The sequence below is a fragment of the Pelophylax lessonae genome (genome assembly GCF_965119305.1).
Source record: "Pelophylax lessonae genome assembly, chromosome: 2".
Lineage (NCBI taxonomy): Eukaryota > Metazoa > Chordata > Amphibia > Anura > Ranidae > Pelophylax > Pelophylax lessonae.
This window is the reverse complement of record NC_138769.1, coordinates 276,104,376-276,124,518: the sequence shown is the minus strand read 5'-3', so window position 1 is coordinate 276,124,518 and position 20,143 is coordinate 276,104,376. Positions and strand designations below refer to the sequence as shown.

Sequence of the window (20,143 nt, the reverse complement as noted above, 5' to 3'; positions counted from 1 at the left end):
CCCTTTATCGTGCTCAAGGCTAATTTCATATCTACCCCTGGTTGCAGGAAGGATAGAATTCTCCCGATAATATATGTGCGGGGATGCCATTTCCTGGCTTCACACTAGGCAATGTAGGATTTCCAGACCTTGTAATAAATATTTCTAGAGACTGGCTTCCTGGGATATATCAGTGTATGAACTGCGGGGCCAGACACCCTGCTCTTCCAAGATTAAGTCTTAAATAGCCAAGCCGTCAATTTTAGAGACTGTATAGCAGGGTGGAATATCGGACCTTGAGAGAGCAAGTCCGGACGAAGTGGAAGGGCCCAGGGCCTCATCAATGCCTCCTCAGTGAAGCCAGAACTACCAGAACTACTGGTTTCCCCTCCAGCTGGAAATGCAATATCAGCTGTACCGGAGGAAAGGTATAGATTGGGGAATACTCCTCCCAATGACTCACCAAAGCATCCACTCTAACTGCGAGTGGATCCCTGGTCCTGGACACAAATCTCTCCAATTTTTTGTTGAACATGGAGGCCAACAGATCTATGCCTGGGAACCCCCAGCGTAGGCAGATCAATTGAAAAATCTCGGGATGTAACGACCATTCCCCCAGAAACATCTCTTGAAGGCTCAAGAAATATGCCTGCCAGTTCTGTATTCCTGGAACAAACACTGCTGTCAGGAATGGCACAAACTTCTCAGCCCAGGACAGGATAATATCCACCTCTCTCTGGGCTGATTGACTCCTTGTGCCTCCTTGATGGTTGACAAAAGGCACGGCTGTGGCATTGTCGGATTGCACCCTGACAGGGTGACCCTGAAATTTGGGTGTCCAGAATTTCAGAGCCCGACTGACTGCATGAATTTCCAAAATGTTGATGGGAAGATAACTCTCTACCCAAGACCATTTGCCCTAGACAGTGGCTTCCTCCAGAACCGCTCTCCAGCTGGAGAGACTGACATCTGTAGTCACCACTTTCCAGGTCACTGGAAGAAAGGATTTTCCCTTTTTCCAGATTCCTGGTCAACAACCACCAATTCAGACTCTGTCATACTCTTGGTAGCAGAGATATGGACTGGCCCAAGGACTGAACCTTTGCGTTCCACGCAGACAGAATGTTTTTCTGCAAAGGTCTGGCATGGAAGTGAGCATAGGGAATATCCTCGAATGTGGACACCATCTTCCCCAGTAACACCATGCAAAGATGTATAGACGGATATCGCAGTCTTACTATAGACCAAACCTGACCCTTCAGGTCTGAGACCCTTCTTGCTGGCAAGAATATCTTTGCCTGTACCATATCGACAAGAAGCCCCAGGTATTCCAGATGCTGGGCTGGCTGTAATGCTGACTTTGCCAAGTTCAGTATCCAACCCAGACATTTCAAAAAATGTACACTCTGAAGGATATTTTGGCTTAGAGGAAGACTTGGCTGATCTCTGGGCCAAGGGCTTTTTCTGACCTTGCCCCGAAGACTTGGGTCTGGACGCAGACGGTTGAGGCTGTTGCCATTGCCTGGAACTGGAAGCACTGGTAATATGTGTGCTGGGGATCTTAAAGTAAGGACACCGGCTCTTCCTCTTTACAAGTAGCAACATAATCCACTCCCCCCCGAGATCTTTTGGGTAGACTTATCCACATCATCACCAAAAAGGCGTTCTCCCTAAAAGGGGAAGCTAGCCAGTAATTTTTTTATATGGTAATTCTACAGACCAGCTCTTTAAAAGGATTCTGCGCATATGCACTATCAGAGCAAACCGTGACATTTGCCTTATGGAGCCCGTAAGAGCATCTACTGCGAACCAGAAAGTGCGAGGTAGATCTGACAGATCTTCCACAGACTCTCCTTGAGAAGAAAGGGTCTTGGCCACTCGCTTTATGCGGCCTTTCAAAGACTGACATACTCCTATGGCTGCTACTGCTGGTTGTACTGCAGAACCTGAAACTGCAAAATAGGCTTTCAATAAAGATTCCAACTTTTTATCCGCTGGATCTTTAAAAACCTGGGCATTATCCACAGGACAGGTTAAATTTTTGATAACCGAAGAAATGGCTGCATCCACATTGGGAATTTTCCATCTCTTAGAAAACTTATCCTCCATAGGATAGAACAATGAAAACCTTTTAGGAGGAACAAACATCCTATCCGGATGATCCCAGTCATTATACACTTCTTGCTCCAAGAGTGAATGCATGGGAAATGACAAGGACTCTGAGGAGGGAGCAATGAGCCTAGGTCGGAAAAAGAGGTTTCAGTAGTCTATAAGGGCGGGAGTTTAAACTCAGCCAGGACCATCTCAGCAAGAGACTGGATAAACAATCTCTGGGATTGAGAGACTGATAGATATTCCTCTGACTCCCTGGAAGTGGAACTTTCAGCTTGACCTTCTATAGGGTCACCCTCAGCTACATCTTCCACATCCTCTGCCCAATCCTGGACTGATTCAGGGGGCGGCTCACAAGAGGGGGATCTAACCCGCTTCTTTCCTCCATGTGGTACTGCAATCATGTCAGCATTTCTACTCTCTAGGCTGGCTAATGCGGATGCCAAATTGTCCTTGGCAACATAGGCTGTGGCAGGCTGTGGCAGAAGTACACGGAGTAGCTACCAAGCCTGACAACCGTAATGGCTCAGATTGGTTAATTGCCTCTGGCTTATCAAGTATACATAGTAGAAACACGACTAGGACCTTCAGGGCCTGACGGTGGCATCATAGTGCCCTTTCCAACTGTGCTCCTGCCAGCCCTTTTTCGGGCAGACATTGCTTTTTAGCAAGAAGAACTTGAGGTACTACCTTTAAAGTGTACTCAAGGTCTGTGCCAAGCTTATACAGCCTAATGCACACAACACTGATTACCAAAGATACAGGACCTATTAGTGCCAGTAACATACATCCACAGTGACTCACGCAACCCAGCTGCTGCTGCTCTGTGTCCCTTTCAGCCTGTGACAGAGTCTAAGGTGTTGGAAACAGTTCCTTGCAGAACGTGCCCTTTTGTGCATGTGCGGAGTGGTCCGTGGTGTCCATGCCAAAATGCGTTAGAACACGCCCACCACACGGTGTACGCCTGTACTTAAATGCGAAGATTCCCGCGTAAGCCATAGACACGCAACATGCGATCCAGCAGAGGCGAACATGCGAACACTTATGCGCCAGGGTGAACACAACAAACAAATGGGGGAGAGAGCAGTTTAGCTCATCTGTCATAGCTGAAACCTTTCAGGAACCTTTCAGGAAATCAGCTCAGGGTAAGAAACAGTGTAACAATATGCTTTAAACAGACTTTGAACATACTTTGCATAAACCTGCTACAATGTAATTACAAGCAGAAATACACTTGGCACAAGTCTCTGTAGTCTTATTAAAGGGAACAGTGCATAAAATATTTACAATTTTGCAATTTTAAACCTTTTAAGGTTTGTTTGCTGTGTAAATAGTTAAAATGGACTCACCACAGTCCTGCCATAGGAAACTGCTATAAGCAAGAATCCAATCTTCACGGTGAGCATGGTCTTAAAGACCTTCAAAGACTGGCTCCCCTATATAAGAGGGGCCACGGTCCTGGACCTGTAGAGCACCCTGCAAGGGGCGCCTTTGGGGTTTGGTATTCCAAGGGTCCGGATCCCAGGGTCCAGCGCCTAAAAAGGACAGTGCTACAGGCAAAACCTTGTATCTGCTTCCCGAGGCTCGGGTACCATCTTTTTAGTCCATTGACCGTTTTAGATGGATCCGATAGCTAACCCCTTAGTTCCAGTGACCTTTGTTTGGGGTATGATAGCATAATATTCTTCTTTGAAACATAACAAACATGTGAAGCACCTCTCCACAGCAACCTTCACCTTTTAGACACTGGCGAAAAAAACGGAGGTACTTCCTGTATGGGAGGGGTTATATAGGGAGTCATCAATTGATTGGTTGCCAGTGTCCTTCACCTATAGGTGACTATATAACCCATATGTTATGATTTTTGGCTCTGTGTCCCGTTATGTACGAAAATAAATATAATTTTATCACGCCTGAACAATCATCCCGTTTGTGAGTATGATGTACAGAAATTATTTTTCATTAAAATTGCTGCAAAGGTAATGCACATGGCTGGTGCGCCCTCTGTATTGTTTTGTTTTATACCCCCACCAACATGTTTGACTGTAGGCAAGACACACTTGTCTTTGTACTCCGCACCTGGTTGCCACCACACACGCTTGACACCATATGAACCAAATAATTTCATCTTGGTCTCAGACCACAGGACACGATTTCAGTAATCCATGTCCTTAGTCTGCTTGTCTTCAGCAAACTGTTTGCAGGCTTTCTTGTGCTTCATCTTTAGAAGAGGCTTCCTTCTGGGACGACAGCCATGGAGACCAATTTGATGCAGGCGGCGTATGGTCTGAGCACTGACAGGCTGACCCCCCACGTCTTCAACCTCTGCAGCAATGCTGGCAGCACTCATACGTCTATTTGCCAAAGACAACCTCTGGATATGCCACTGAGCACGTGCACTCAACGCTTTTGGTCGACCGTGACAAAGCCTGTCCTGAGTGGAACCTCAGTGCTCATCCGTGCCACATCCATGCCACGTCAGTGCTCATCAGTGCCACATCCATGCCACGTCAGGGTGCTCATCTGTGCCTCATCCATGCCACATCAGTGCCACATCCATGCCACGTCAGTGCTCATCAGTGCCACATCCATGCCACGTCAGTGCTCATCCGTGCCACATCCATGCCACATCAATGCCATGTCAGTGCTCATCCATGCCACATCCGTGCCACGTCAGTGCTCCTCTGTGCCACATCTATGCCATGTCAGGGTGCTCATCTGTGCCTCATCCATGCCACATCAGGGCTAATCCATGCCACATCAGTGCTCATCAGTGCCAAATCCATCCCACGTCAGTGCTCATCAGTGCCAAATCCATGCCACGTCAGTGCTCATCAGTGCCACATCCATGCCACGTCAGTGCTCATCAGTGCCACATCCATGCCACGTCAGTGCTCATCAGTGCCACATCCATGCCACGTCAGTGCTCATCAGTGCCACATCCATGCCACGTCAGTGCTCATCAGTGCCACATCCATGCCACGTCAGTGCTCATCCGGGCCACATCCATGCCACATCAGTGCTCATCAGTGCCACTACAATGCTTATCAGTGCCCTACAGTGCCTCACAAAATTGAAATGGGAAGTCAGGAAATGACGGTGCTCCCTGCTTGTTGGGCCTCTGTATGTGGTCAGGCTGTGGAAAAGTGTCACACATGTGGTATCGTCATACTCAGGAGGAGTGGCAGAATGTATTTTGGGGTGTCTTTTTTTGCTATGTACATGCTATGTGTTAGAAATGTCTTATAAATGGACAAGTTTGTGTAAAAAAAAAAAAGCGTTTTGGTTTTCTTTCCACATTTTCCAAAAATTTGTGGAAAAAAATGACATGTTCAAAAGACTCATTATGCCTCCTAGATTATGTGTTGGGGTGTTTTCTTTCCAAAATGGGGTCATTTTATGGGGGTTTCCATTGCCCAGGTGGTGCTCCAGGGCCTTCAAAAGTGTGATAGGTCGTCAGAAAATTATATGTGTAATTTTTGCTTCTAGAATGCCTGACGGTGCTCCTTGCATATTGGGCCTCTGTATGTGGTCAGGCTGCGGAAAAGTCTCACACATGTGGTATCGCCATACTCAGGAGGAGTAGCAGAATGTATTTTGGGGTTTAGTTGCAAGTATGCCTATACTGCGTGTGAGAAATAACTTCGTAATATGACCATTTTGTGAAAAAATATATATATATTTTTTTAAAAATCTTCATTTTGCAAAGAATTGTGGGAAAAAATTACAACTTCAAAAAACTCACCATGCCCCTTACTAAATACCCTGGAATGTCTACTTTCCAAAAAGGGGTCATTTGGGGGGTATTTGTACTGTCCTGACTTGTTAGGGTCTCAAGAAATGAGATAGGCCGTCAGTACATCAGGTGTGATCAATTTTCAATGATTGGTACCATAGCTTGTAGACTCTATAGCCTTCACAAAGACCAAAAAATGTATACTTATTTGGGTTATTTTTACTAAAGATATGTAGCAGTATAAATTTTGGCCAAAACGTATGAAGAAAAATGACTAAATTCGCAAAATTTAAAACCGAAACGAAGAAAAATGCATTTTTTGTTTTACAAAATTTTCGGTCTTTTTTCATTTATAGCGCAAAAAATAAAAAACCCAATTATGATTAAATACAACCAAAAGAAAGCTCTGTTTGTGTGAAAAAAAGGACGTAAATTTCATATGGGGACAGTGTTGCATGACTGAGTAATTGTCATTCAAAATGTGAGAGCACTGAAAGCTGAAAATTGGTCTGGTTAGGAAGGGGGTTTAAGTGCCCAGTGGGCAAGTGGTTAATCTCATCTCCTACTTCCTGCCAACTCCTGCCTACAAACTGAGCCGTTCAGTAAAGCATCCACTGATACCAGTATTGGTGACTCGGTCTGGCACAATGGTTCTTTAAAGAAATGCTTCCCCATTCCCCTGGACCCATGTTAAAGCCACTGGCCTTTCAAGGAGGAGTATTATCTGCCTGATTTTTCCAATATCCTGTGAGTGTAATTTATTTGTATACTTTCTAACCATTAAATAGATACAAAAGAAGGCGCAGCCATCTAAGTGTATCTTTTATTTATGAGGAGTGGACCTTCAACACTTAAGCTGGATACACATGGACCAAAAATCGTCCAAAAACAGTTTGGCGGGAACCGCACGACTTTTGGCCTGTGTGTACAGTAGTCTGTTCTGTCGAAAGGGGCATGCTGGAAAACCAGCATCAGACCAGCACTGGCAGCCAATGGCTGCGAGTGCTGTTTAGTGTTTTCTGGCGGGGGGGGGGGGGAGCAATAGCATAGTGGAAGAGATTGATGCACTATTAGCGCAGTTTTTTTTTTTTTTCCAGCCTGTTGAATTGAACGGTAAAAAAAAAAAGTTCCACTATAGTGCTCTGGTTTAATTGGCTCTTTCTTTTTTTTTTTTTTAGCAAGCTGGCTGGACGTAGGATCTAGTTTGCTGTACAGATGATGATTAAAACATGTTTATACAATAAACAAAGGTCTACTTCGCAAGTGAGCAGAGTATAAAACTTTTATATTAAAAGATCTTAGGATGATTAAAGTGATAAAGTCTTCTTTTTTTTGTTTAGAAAAAAAAAAAAAAAACATTTTATACTTACCTGCTCTGTATAATAGTTTTGCACACAGCAGCCCAGATCCTTCTCTTCTTGGGTCCCGCACTGGCGCTCCTGGCCCCTCCCTCCTGCCAAGTGCACCCACAGCAAGCAGCTTCAGCCCCGTCTCCTCATTGGCTAACTAAATTTGATTGACAGCAGCGGGAGTCAATTACTGTCTCAGCCAATGAGGAGGGAGAGTCCCAGACAGCTGAGGCTCACGTGTAACATCACTGAAACGACAAGGCTCAGGTCAGTATGGAGGGGCTGAGGGGGGCTACTGAAAATAGAAGGTTTTTTTTATCATAATGCATATAATGCATAAAGATAAAAAACTCCTGCCTTTAGAACCACTTTAAGTCTCACCAAGGCCAATACTGCCACAAATGTACAGCAAGTGTAAATAAAGATTTGTAAGGGGAGTTCGAGTGTCACTTACAAATACTAACCAACAAGAAATGTAATGTCAAGACAAACTGAAGGAAGAAAATACTGCATTCTCACCTACGTGTTCCGTAAGAAATACAACAAAGAAGGGGGTAACCAGATCGTTGATTCCCTGTACATATCCACTTGCAGGGTGCCGGATTGCCCAGATAAACAAGATTCTCTCAAAGATCTGCATGACAGAAGGAGCAAATTTTATTTGAGAAACACAGACCCTTGGTTTGTGAATATCCTAGCAAATAGAGAATAAAATATAGGTAAATGATACAAGTTTTCCAGAATATTTCAGGATAGCAGCACCAGAAAGATGGCAAACTTCCCCCAGAATGCACCTCCAAGACACAATTCAGTCAAAATGCCAACAATTTGCTTAAAAAATATGACACACAAAAGGCTAGGAAACTTGGTACTCACCAGTAAGATTCATGCAAACCCATATCCATTACCAATAAGGACATTAAAACATCATTATAAATGCAAGAGTCTCAATGATGTAAATATTTCAAAATAAAAATGGTATTTTTGACTTACCGTAAAATCCATTTCTCTGATGTTCATTGACGGACACAGCTCCTGGTATTCTTAACCATTGGGTTATACTGCCCCCTACAGAAGTAGGACACTAGGCAGAAAAAAATTCTTGCTACACCCATGGGCAGTCCCAGGGGGTATACTCCTCTCTGCTATAGTCACTCAGTTTTGTTACAAGCAGTGTCAGGAGAATTATAACTCCAAAAAAGGGGTGGGTGCTGTGTCCGTAAATGAACATCAGAGAAATGGATTACAGTAAGTCAAAAATCCCATTTTCTCTTTCGTTCATTGATGGGGACAGCTCCTGGTATTGTTAACCATTGGGACATCCCAAAGCAGTGTTAAACATGAGGGTTGGGAAACAGCAATAAATTCCCAAGGCAAAACATTAGCCAATCAGGCAACAGGAGCTCAACCAAACAACTGGAGCCCACCTGAAAAAAAAACAATACACCTTCAAAGAGGATCAGGTCCTCTTACACAGCAGCCTGCAAAACCTTGCGGCCAAAGGAAGCATTCACAGATGCCAACACATACACTTTCTAAAACTTTGTATAAGTATGCACCGCGGACCAGGTGGCCGCCTTGCAAATCTGCGTCACTGATGCCTGATGACGGAAGGCCCAGAAAACACTAAGCGCCCTAGTAGAGTGCTCCTTGACAGGGAAAGGAGGAGCCTGACTCCTGATGGAATAGGTCTAAACCACCGTCTGTCTGATCCATCTGGAAATGGTCGCAGAGGAAGCAGACAACCCTTTTCAAGGTCCATCCTTGAGCACAAATAGAGAGTCTGACTTCCTGAAAGACTTTGTAGCTGCCAGGTACACCCTAAATGTCCAGACCACATCCAAGGCAATTTCCTTCAGATGTTTAGGCCTGGGACATAGGGAAGGCAACACAATGTTTTTATTCAAAAAAATATCAGAGACCATCTTAGGATGGAAGGAAGGAAGACTGGACAGGGGCGAAGCACCACCTTATTTCTGTGAATCACCAGATAAGGTGAACGACAGGATAACGCCACCAGTTCTGACACTCTGCGTGCAGAGGCGATAGCCACCAAAAAGGCCACCTTCTGGGAAGCTTTCAAGGAACGTCAGCAACCAGCCGTACCAGATCAGTGTACCAAGACCGGCAAGACCAGTTCAGAGCAATTAAGATGAACGGAATACATTCTGCCTCGATCCTGCATAGAAGTCTTGGCAGAGGATTGAGAGGAGGAAAGGCGTAAATCAGCTGATACTGACCCCAAGGGGCCACCAGCGCGTCTGTGGCATCGGCCAGAGAATCCCTTGACCGAGCTACAAACCTCTTCACCTTTCTGTTGAGCCGAGACACAAACAGATCCACCTCAGGTGTGCCCCACCGGAGACATAGCTGATGAAACACCCCTGGATGAAGGGACCACTCCCCTTGGTCCAACGCCTGTTGACTGAATTGATCCGCCTGCCAATTCTCCACACCGGGAATATCTATGGCAGAGAGGGCTGAAACTTACCCTTATGCCCACCTTAGAATGTAGGCTACCTCCAGAGCCATAAGGACACTTCTTGTGCCCCCTTGGTGATGGGCATAAGCTACGGAAGTGGCATTGTCCGATTGAATGCGCACTGGGCATCCCTGAAGGCGACCCATCCAATGATCCAGATACAGTCTGATCGCTCGGAGTTCCAGGACATTAACTGGTAGTCTGCACTTTTCCAGCGTCCAGATCCCCTGAGCAGAATTCTTACAGGAGGATGCCTCTCCAGCCAGACAGGCTGGCATCCGTGTTGACCACTGTCCAATACAAGGGGAGGAAGGATTCTCCCAGCCAACGCGCCGGAGAGCGAAGCCACTATATCAGTCACTCCTTCATTCCCCAACTCAGCCGGATCCGATTGTCCAGAGACTGCGGAGTCTTGTTGCATTTGGTCAGAATCTCCCTTTGCAGAAAACTTGTATAGAACTGTGCAAACGGAACTGCCTGGTAGGTAGACACCATCAGGCCCAGCACCTGCATGCAAGTCTGGAGAGATGACCATTTGTTGGACAGCAGAAGGCGAATTGCAGCCTGCAATTGCTGGGGTTTGTCCAGAGGAAGGAGCACTCTGGCTAAGGCTGAGTCCAGAGTGCAGAAGATGATCGTCCAAGTAACCCAGTACCACGATCCCCCATTGGCATTGCAAAGCTAGCACTGGGGCAAACACTTTTGTCAAGACCCGAGAAGCCGAGACGAGACCAAAAGGGTAATGCCATTAACTGATAATGCTTCTCACCCACAGCAAAGCGGAGAAAATGCTGGTGACTGGCACATATTGGAATGTGAAGGTAGGCATCTTGGATATTGATAGATGTGAGGAAGTCCCCCTGATGCAGGGATGCCACCACCATTCAAAATGGCCTTTATTCTGAACTTCTGTACCTGCACAAAGCAGTTTAGCGCCTTGAGGTCTAAGATTGGACGCACTTTGCCTTCCTTCCTGGGGGACTGAACAGGTTTGAGTAAAAACCCTGAAATTGTTTCAAAGTCGGAACTGGGAAATCACCCCTTGAAGGAACAGGTCTTGTACCGCCCCAAACAGACCCTGTAAACGGTCTGGGGACAGGCGCAGGTTGGAAGGAAAAAACCTTGCCGGGGGCAAGAGTGAAACTCGATCTTGTAGCCGGACTGAATTACTTAGTGGACCCACTTGTCTTGCACCAGGGAAGTCCACTGATCCGGAAACCAGCAAAGATGTCCCCCCCCCAACCCCAATACAGATGAGGGCACACCTTCATGCAGAAGAAGCCTTGTCCATGGGTCTGGAGAAGCCCGCTCTCGGCTTGCCAGACCAGGTTCGTTTGGATCCTCCAGAGGAGGCCCTGAAAGGCTTTGAGCCTTTGTCAGTCCACCCTGAGGGACGAAAAAACTTCTTGTGAGCAGAGAAGGAAGGTCCACGTCTACGATGAGGTTCCTTGCCCTTAGTAGCCTGCGGAAGAAAAGTTATCCTCCCCTCTGTGAGACCTTTTCTGTCGTCTTCCAGGGTAGCTCCAAACAGGCAATCTCCTTGAAAGGGAAGATCAGTCAAGGCCTTTTTTAAAGTCTGGTCCACACACCAGCATTTGAGCCAAAGGACACGCCAAGGGCCACTGCTAAAACAGAGAAACAAGCCATCAGGGAAACCGCATCCAAAGAGGCATCAGAGATAAACTGCAGCCCCTGGACCAGCTGTACCAGCAGCTCAGCAAATTCAGGTCACAGCATAGGAGCTTAGCCCTCGGTCAGTGCCACCGTCAGTGCATGGATAGATGGTTGGGACCCGGAGGGCCCTACAGCCTCAGAGAGGGGATCAGGTGGGGAAATGTGCTCTAAAGACTCCATGAGTCACCAGGGGGAATCCTCAAAAAAAAGTTTAACACGCTAAGGGACAACCCCCACCACGTTGGCAGCACCACCTGGTCGCCAAGCAAAAAGCACAGAGCAATACTCAGCAGAGAGGGAGAGGACCCATTAAGACTCACAACCTGCCGACACATGCACCTGCAAGCACCAGGAGAATCTGCACTACACATGCGGCGATCAGGAAGCTAAATCATCCAGGAGTCAGCACCAGGGGATAAGGAGGGGATCCCAACCCTAAAATCGCCTCCCAAGGGGCTCCACTGTCATGGCCACTGCTAACTGCAAAGGCAAACCACAAGAAAATGGCCGCTGGACTAAACAAACATGGCCTCCGTGTATAGAAACACACAGACTACAACAAAATGGCGGTCGCTCGCAGCACGAGGCATGCAGGGACCCAGGATTGGGAGTCTTGGCCTCAAAGACAGATCCAGGAAGGACGGGAGATCCTGGCAGGTGCTCCCACCAGGTATAACTCCCCCCCCCCCCTTGCATAATCAATTGTCTGGTCGCCGGCAGCGCACCCCCGGCCCCCATCACCAGTTAGCGCCCTGCCCCCACCCCAGCATACGTGGAGAGGGGGCAGGATGAGGGATTTGGCAAAGGGGGTGTCTGCAGGAAAGCGGGGGAAACTGGGGGTCCGACTGTTCCAAGGAGGGGCCCACGTCCCACCCCAAAACCCTCCAGGAGGAGAGGGGGGACAGCTACTCACTATACCAGGAACCAGGCGAGAACCACTCCAGACAGAACCCCTATTGAAATAAGGGGGCTGTCGGCTAGGAGGAACGCTTCGAGGCATTTAACTCGCAGGCCAGCCCCTGTCCAGTGGGGCTATTTCATTGCCGACCTAGCGCGGAGCAGAGGTCTGCGTGCGCTCGCTGGCCAGACTGGAGTGACCACTGGATCTAGATTATCCAACCCGTCGCCCAGTCCGACAGTTGATTGTGGATTTCACAGGAAAAATCCAGGGGTAAAAAAAAAATTGCCAGGACAAAAGATCCAGGCAAGGAACTAGGTCCTTACTCCTGACTGAGCAGAAAAAAAAGAGTGGCTATAGCAGGGAGAGAGAGTATACCCCCTGGGACTGCCCATGGGTGTAGCCAGAATTTTTTTCTGCCTAGTGTCCAACTCTTGTAGGGGGGCAGTATAACCCAATGGTTAAGAATACCAGGAGCTGTGTCCCTCAATGAATGAAAGAGAAAAACAGGATTTATTCCACATACAACACAACGGAACAATACTGCTCAAAATGTTAATACTTTAAGGCTAGGTTCACATCTGCGCGGGTGGCACAGATACGCACAAATGCTGGCAGCCAGAGCCACTCACACAGGGAAATACGGGACCCACGAGCGGGTGTCATTAATCCTAATGGCGCGCTACCCCGCACTGGAAATGGCACTCGTACTAGGAACCTTGGTTCCCGTTCGGACTGCAATTTCAAAGATAGTACAGGGCAGGGACTTATTTCGTGTGTGTCACTTACCGTAAAATCCTTTTCTCTCAAGTTCATTGACGGACGCAGTTCTCTTTGATTCATATCAGTAGGGACGTCCCAAAGCAGTGCCAAAAAATGAGGGGTGGGAACAGCAGAAAAAAAGTCCCCAAGGCCAAACACAGCCAACCAGGCAACACAGGACTCATCAGAACAAAAGATGAGGCCCACCTGAAAACAGTAAACACCCTCAAGGAAGGCCAAAAGTCCTCCAAACAGCAGCCAGCAAAAAACCTTGCGGCCGAAAAGAGGCATCTGCAGATGCCAGCACATCCTCCTCATAAAACGTAGCAAAGGTGTGAACAAACGACCAGGTAGTCGTCTTACAACCTGAAGCACAGATGCCTGTATGGCAAAAAGCCCAGGAAGCACTGGGCGCCCAAGTAGAAAGCGCCGAAACAGGGAAAGGCAGGACCTGACCCATAAATGAAGACTGCACCATCGAACTGTCCGATTCACCTGGAAATAGTCGCAGCAGACACAGGCAGCCCTGTCCTTGGGCCATCCGTGAGGACAGAGAGCGAACCTGACTATGGGAGTACCCCTCGAGTGCCCGAACTCCATCCAGGGTATGCAGCGCACATTCCGTAGGATGGGGGGGGGCTCAGGACAAAAGATGGCAACACAATGGCCCCGTGCAAGTGAACACTAGAAACCACCTTCGGAGGGAAGGACGGATCCGGACGAAGTACCACCTGGCCTCATGAAACAACAGATAGGGAGAATGACAGGACAATGTCGCCAGTGCTGACACCTCGCGTGCAGAGTGACAGCAACCAAGACCACCTTCTGCAATAAGGTAAGCAGGGGATACCCACGATACTCGCAAAGGAGGGTCTGGAAGAACCCACTGCATCAACCAAGGTCACCAGTTGGCAACCGGAAGAACCAAGTATCGCACCCCCTGGAAAAAGTTACGCACCAGGGAACGGGCGGCCAACGGCCTGTGGAATGAAAATTATCAAAGCCCAAACCTGACCCTTGACAGTACTCAAGGCCAACTTTTGATCCCCCCCCGTTGAAGGAACCCAAGATCCGGCCACTAAGCAAGAGTGAGAGGGAGCCCAAGAAGACTCACACCATGCAATACGCGAATTTCTCATACGATGAAAAAAATCATTATAGAAGACACTGCCCATGCTTTACACAAGGTGGGAATCACCGAAGCGGACAACCCCCCGTCCTTGGACACCTGGCTTACAACAGCCAAGCAGGCATGCAGTCGACTGTAAAGCTGGACGGGAGATCGGCCCTGGAGAGAAAAATTCCATGGAGCATCAGCGGCAAGCCTGACCAGGTCGGGGTACCAAGCTCGGCGAGGACAGTCCGGAGCCACGAGAATGACCGAAATCCGTGCCGCCTCGATCCTGCGAAGGATTCTTGGCAGCAACTGGAGCGGAGGAAAGGCAGACAGAAGCTGACACTGACCTTGGCCCATCCGCGAGCACTCTCGCACGACCATGCCGGCGTCAGCCTTGCACAGGTGACCACGCCAAACATCTCAGCATCAAACATGTTGAACCTAGCGAATGTTCTTGCCCATGACAGAACCCATTGCACCCGCCAGAGGGTCCCGGGAGCGGGCCACGACCTCTGCGCTATCCTGTAAATGCAATGACAACAGGCCTACGTCTGGACTGCCCCCAAAAGAAGGCATGACTGCTGGAACGACTCCGGATGAAGGGACCATTGCCCTGCATCCAGGGCCTGTCGACTGAGGCAAACCGCCTACCAATTGTGCTGTTTCCCCCCTGGAAAAGGGAACAAGCGGATAGAGCTCTGCCTAACGAAGAAACATCACTTCCAAGGCAGCAAGGACACGTTTGGTGCCCCCATGGTAAATGACACAAGCCACGGTAGCGACGTAGTCAATTGAAAGTGCACCTGACAGCTGCAGGTGCCCGAGCCAGTGAACTAGACAAAGCTGGATCGCTCTCAGCCCCAGGTCAATAAGCGGTAACCTGGATCCTCCAGGGACCATACTCCCGAAGCAAAAAACCTGCCAAGGACTCCACCCACCCGGACTAGCTTGCATCCATGGTGACAATTGTTCAGTAGACGGGGAGGAAGGATTCCAGAGCAAGACTCCCTGGGCACTCGGCCCAGCCGGATCCGCAAGTCCAGAGAGTTTGGATTCCAGTCGCCTTCGAGAAGGATTGCGTCCTGGGGGATCCCCAAGGGGGATTGAGCGAAAGGGACCGTCTTGAAAAACACCACCATCAACCCCAGAACTCGCACGCAGGTCCAAAGGGAAGACTATGTGCGGAACAGCAACAGTTGACTGCAGTCTAAAGTGCCAAGAGTTTTGACCCCGGAGGGAGAAACACCCTGACCGAGGACGAGTCCAAAGTCAGACTCAGAAAGTCCAGTCTCATGGAAGGGGCCAGGGATGATTTCTGAAGTTTTATAACCCACCTGAACTCCACCTGAGTTCTCACGGTGACAACCAACTTTGTTGCCAGCACCGTAGGGGACTCCAAACGGAGCAGCAGAGCAGCCAGGAAACCAGGGCCGATACGCCCCACTGCCGCAAGAGCACCGGAGCCAACACCATCGTGAAGACCCTAGCAGCATAAGCGAGACCAAAGGGTAACGCCACAAACCAAAAGATCCTTCCCCACGGCAAAAAACTGAGCTGCCCAGAACATAACGGGATGTCAAGGTAGGCAGCTTGATGTCTATGGAGGCCAGGAAGCCACCATTGTGCGAACCAATACCAACTTTGTGATCTGCACGGAACCAACAAAGGACCAGTAGGTCCAGCTTGTTGAACCGGAGCCTAAACTGCCCCACAGAGCGCCTGTAAGCGATCCGGAGACAGCCGTACATTGGAAGGGGAAAAACCTTACCGGAAATAAACGGATCGAAACTCGATCTTGCAACTGGACTGCATGACCTCCTGAACCCAGTCAGCCTGGGATCTGGGCCAGCCGCAGGTCCTCGACCCCCTAGATGGGAGAGGAAGCACCTTCAGGCCGAGCAGGCCTTGTCCGCAGGTCTGGAAAAAACCAAACCCATTTACGCCAGATCAGTGTCGTCTGGAACCCACTCGGAAGTCTGGAAGGAATTCGCAACATCGACTGTCCCCAAGGGACGATGAAACTGTTTGTGAGCCGAAAGGGAGGAAACCGACTGCGACAAAGGCCCTCACCTGTGGAAGAAAACACTTCCTGCCTGTGGAAGAAAACACTCTTGCCCCTGTGAGACTCTTACATAATGTCATCCAGGGTAGTGCCAAACAGGCGATCCCCCTGAAAAGGGAGAGCTATGTAGACCTTCTTAGAAGTTTGATCCGCAGACCAACACTCGGGTCAAGTAGACTCCGGTCAACCACCACCAAAAACGACAAGGTGCTATACAAGGGAGCCTCGACTAGCGCGGCATCGCAAACAAAATACAGCCTCTGCGCCAGCTGGTCCAACAGCTCCCCCAGGGCAAGACGGACATGCCCCACACCAAATTGCGGTGTTGGGACTCCGCCCATCAGGCAGAGTCTGCGTGGCGAGGGCAAACAGAAACACTGTTCCCAGTGCAGCTACGCCAGGAAGCAGAGAGTGCAGGCCACAGCCAGCGCCATCCTATCCCCCAAGTCCTTAAAGGACGGGGATTCCTCCACCGGAACAATGCTAGTTAGAGACCGTATGTTCCACCAAAGGCGGAAACAGTCCTCTGTACCAGAGATTCCCCCAAAGGGGCAACGGCTAACGGCCGCTTAGACACCCCAGGGGAACGTCTCAGACGGTCCCCTCCTACATAAGCAGCGAGAAAAATGAGCAGCTCCGGGTGGCATGTGAGTGCCAGATGCCACCTGCACCCTAGGCGCAGCCGCCGCTGCGACCCCCAAATTGCGGGGTGCCAACAGCCAGTGCGTCCACCAGCACCTGTCCCAGCAGGGGAGGTGGAAATGTCATCCTCATCATCCGAGGAGACAGGGCGTGAGGTAACAGGACCGGCAGGGAGGCCCATGTCAGGCCTACGTTTGCGGCGGCTGAGCCAGACTCAGACATCAGATGAGGCAGGGGTAGGCGAAGAAACGTTTTAGCGCACCTACCACCACCCCCCGGGCCCAAATGTGTCCCGAACTGCCGAAAAGGCATCGACGGACAGTGGAGATCCAGAAGGCTCTCCGTGAACCGAAAAAATGGCCTGCAGGTTCCATACTGAACCTGAGGAATCCGCCAGAAAAAAATGAAAAAATGAAAACATTTTTTTTAAACGGCCCCACAGCGCTACAGCACTTCCCGGAGGTCAGGCACGCGCTAATGGACCCCCACAGAGAGTGCGAGACCACCCTCAAGACTCACTGTCCTTCAGGCACTCCCACCGGCCTTTACAGCAAAAAATCTCCAGCAAAATGGCTGAAAACGGGTGTACCAAGATGGCCGCCTCCATAAAAGCAGACAGAGGCTACAACAAAATGGCAGCCCGCCCAAAATCGGGACCCACAGGTGGACCCCCCCCCAAACACCCATGCACACCATCCACTTCAGAAGAACCCCAGCAAGGCCCCCACCCCGCACGTCAATTGAGCACCGCTGACAGCGCACTCGCCCGCCCCTCCCCCAATGCGGCCTGCACACTAGGCCCCAGGCTCAGGTAGGCCAAAACAGTCCCCCACGTGGGGGGGGGGGGGTAGGGGGGCTGGAGAGGAGGGGGGTCACAATAGGACAGAGGGAAACCCAGGAGTGTGAGGGTAAGACCGTCCCAGGGAGAGGGCCCGCGTCCACCCCAAAATCCGCCAGGGAAGGGGGGGCATTTACTCCATACCGGGAACACAGGCGGGCACCATCTCTTGACAGGACCCCACGCCACTGGAGTAGGTGGGCTGTCGGCCAAATAGGTACGCTGCAACATCAGCCTAGACCCTGTCGTGTGCGTCCTGGCGAGACGTTTAACTGGCTCCAGTGGGACTATGTCGCAGCCGACCCAGCGCGGAGCTAAGGCCTGCACGCGCTCGCTGGCCAGACTGGGGTGACCACTGGATATGGGGGTCCAGTCTATCGCCCAGCCCGGCACAATTGCTTGAAGATCTCACAGGAAAAAAGTTCAGGAGAGAAAAAAACGACTAGCTAAATGGTGGATCCCAGCGGGAAATTCAAAAACGTAAGCAAGACATGATACATTGTAATCTGTAAGGATTACTATATTGAACCATTTCACTTCAGTTTGGTCCCTAGTGCTTTGTCCAGTGCCCTGCCTGCACTTTTACGGTTATTTCTGCCTGGAAACTTGAGAAAGTCTAAGGCATCCAAAAAGCGTTCCTTTAGGTCAAAAGCGGTTTTAGACCAGCTAGAAAACAGCAATAGTGAATTAGAATTACAGTGGGGAAATTCTTCATTAGACACTAAAAGTGACGACAACAACGATTCTGCAACTGAGCTAAGTGATGTTTGAACTTGGTGCTCTACTGACTGCGGTACGGATCAGGCAGAGCCCCCAAGCTTCCCATTCACTAGCGCATCTGTAATGAAAGTAGATGTTGAACACAACAACCCCTTGGCATACTTACAATTATTTCTGACCAATGAGGTTTATGAAAAAAGTTACTGAGACAAACCGGTACAAAGAGCAACAATTAGCTACTCTGCATCGGAAGTTTCCAGTGACCAAAGATGACATTTGGAAATATCTGGGCCTAATAATACTTTAGGGAGTTGTGGGGAAACCCCTGCAGAAGTGGGATATGGACAAACAATACATTATTTGCCACGGACATGTCAGAGTACAGATTTTTCCTGATCATGAAATATTTACACTTTGAAAACAATGGAGAATTTGATGAAACTACTCATCCTGCACAAAAACTATAGAAAATTTGGGAAGTATCTCAAATGATTCTAAAGAATTTCCAACTGAGCTATGTGCCAAAAACAAATATCAGCATAGATGAAAGTCTAATGGCCTACAATTAGACCAGATGGGTACAATACATTACATCAAAAAAGATACGATTTGGTGTAAAATCCTACAAGCTATGCGAATCGTCAACTGGCTACATTCGGAATTCAGTCATATACACTGGAAGAACAACAAAATTCAATCCAAAAAAACTGCAACTATGGAATGGCAACATCTTCTGTTCTTTCACTGATTGAGCTATTGCTAAATCAGGGCTACTGCATAACAACCGACAACTTTTGTACGTCTCCTGAACTTTGAGTTTCTTCTGCAAAACAAAACATGCCTATGGAACCGTTAGGGCTAACCGGTGCGACATGCCGCCAATGTTTGGCAAAAGGAAGCTGAAGACTGGAGAAATGGTTACCTGCCAGAAAAGGCAAAATTATGGCACTGTGATGGCGAGACAAGAAAGATAATGACATGAAAACAGTTGTCATTTTATGGAGTTAATTTTCTATTCTTACTCTACTATTCTACGCTTTCTACTTTTACTGTACTTTAGAATATACTGTTAGACTGTAATGTTTAATTGTTACTGTGTTTTATTGTTAACCATTGTTTGCTTTGCAGGTACACCCATCAGCTGCAGCACTGATTTGTTTATTCCGACAATAACAGCGTTTGCTCTCACCATATACATAATCAATGATTGTAGTGCTGTAGGAGGTGATTTCCCCACTGCAGTTAAAAAAAACAGAGCATTTATGGCGAAGCATAGGGGATGGGATGGACACAGAGGGCGGATCACCCTATGCTTCGCCATATATTTTTTAACGCTTTTCTTGGCAGAGATTTCTTCATCCACATTGATCAATGTAAATGGAGGAATCTGCTATGTTCTATTTTATCCCTTCGGCCCATGGGCTGAATGAAAAAAAGAACATTGCATGTATACCCATCATTAGAAGTGGGAGGATGCTGGGAGGTCTAATGGTGGGCATACCACACACTTTCTGGTATAAATTTTTTTTTACAGCCAGTGGTCAGCTTTCATGTAAAAGCAATCCAAGCAGATAATTAGCAACTAGACTGCTTTTACAAGCAGTGAGAGGGGTCTCTCTCCCCCCCTCCCGCCGCTTTCCATGGTTTTCTCGGTTTCTCCTGTCCCACCAGGTAACCAGAGACTGCAGCCAGTGGTTACGTCAGCTGACCATAGAGCTGATTGGAGACCAGAATGGCTCAGATCATCTCTATGGCCTAAGATATAAAATAGC

The 20,143-nt window shown here is 48.6% G+C and overlaps 1 protein-coding gene across 4 annotated transcripts in view; it reads right to left on the bottom strand.

Moving 5' to 3' along the window:
* TBC1D22B (TBC1 domain family member 22B) overlaps positions 1–20,143 on the bottom strand; it is a 780,346-nt gene that overhangs the window by 334,287 nt on the left and 425,916 nt on the right. For all 4 annotated transcript variants that reach the window (XM_082245406.1, XM_082245407.1, XM_082245409.1 and 1 more), the window contains exon 8: positions 7,696–7,810. In XM_082245406.1, coding sequence (XP_082101532.1) covers positions 7,696–7,810 — 115 coding nt within the window. The remainder of the gene's footprint in view (positions 1–7,695; positions 7,811–20,143) is intronic.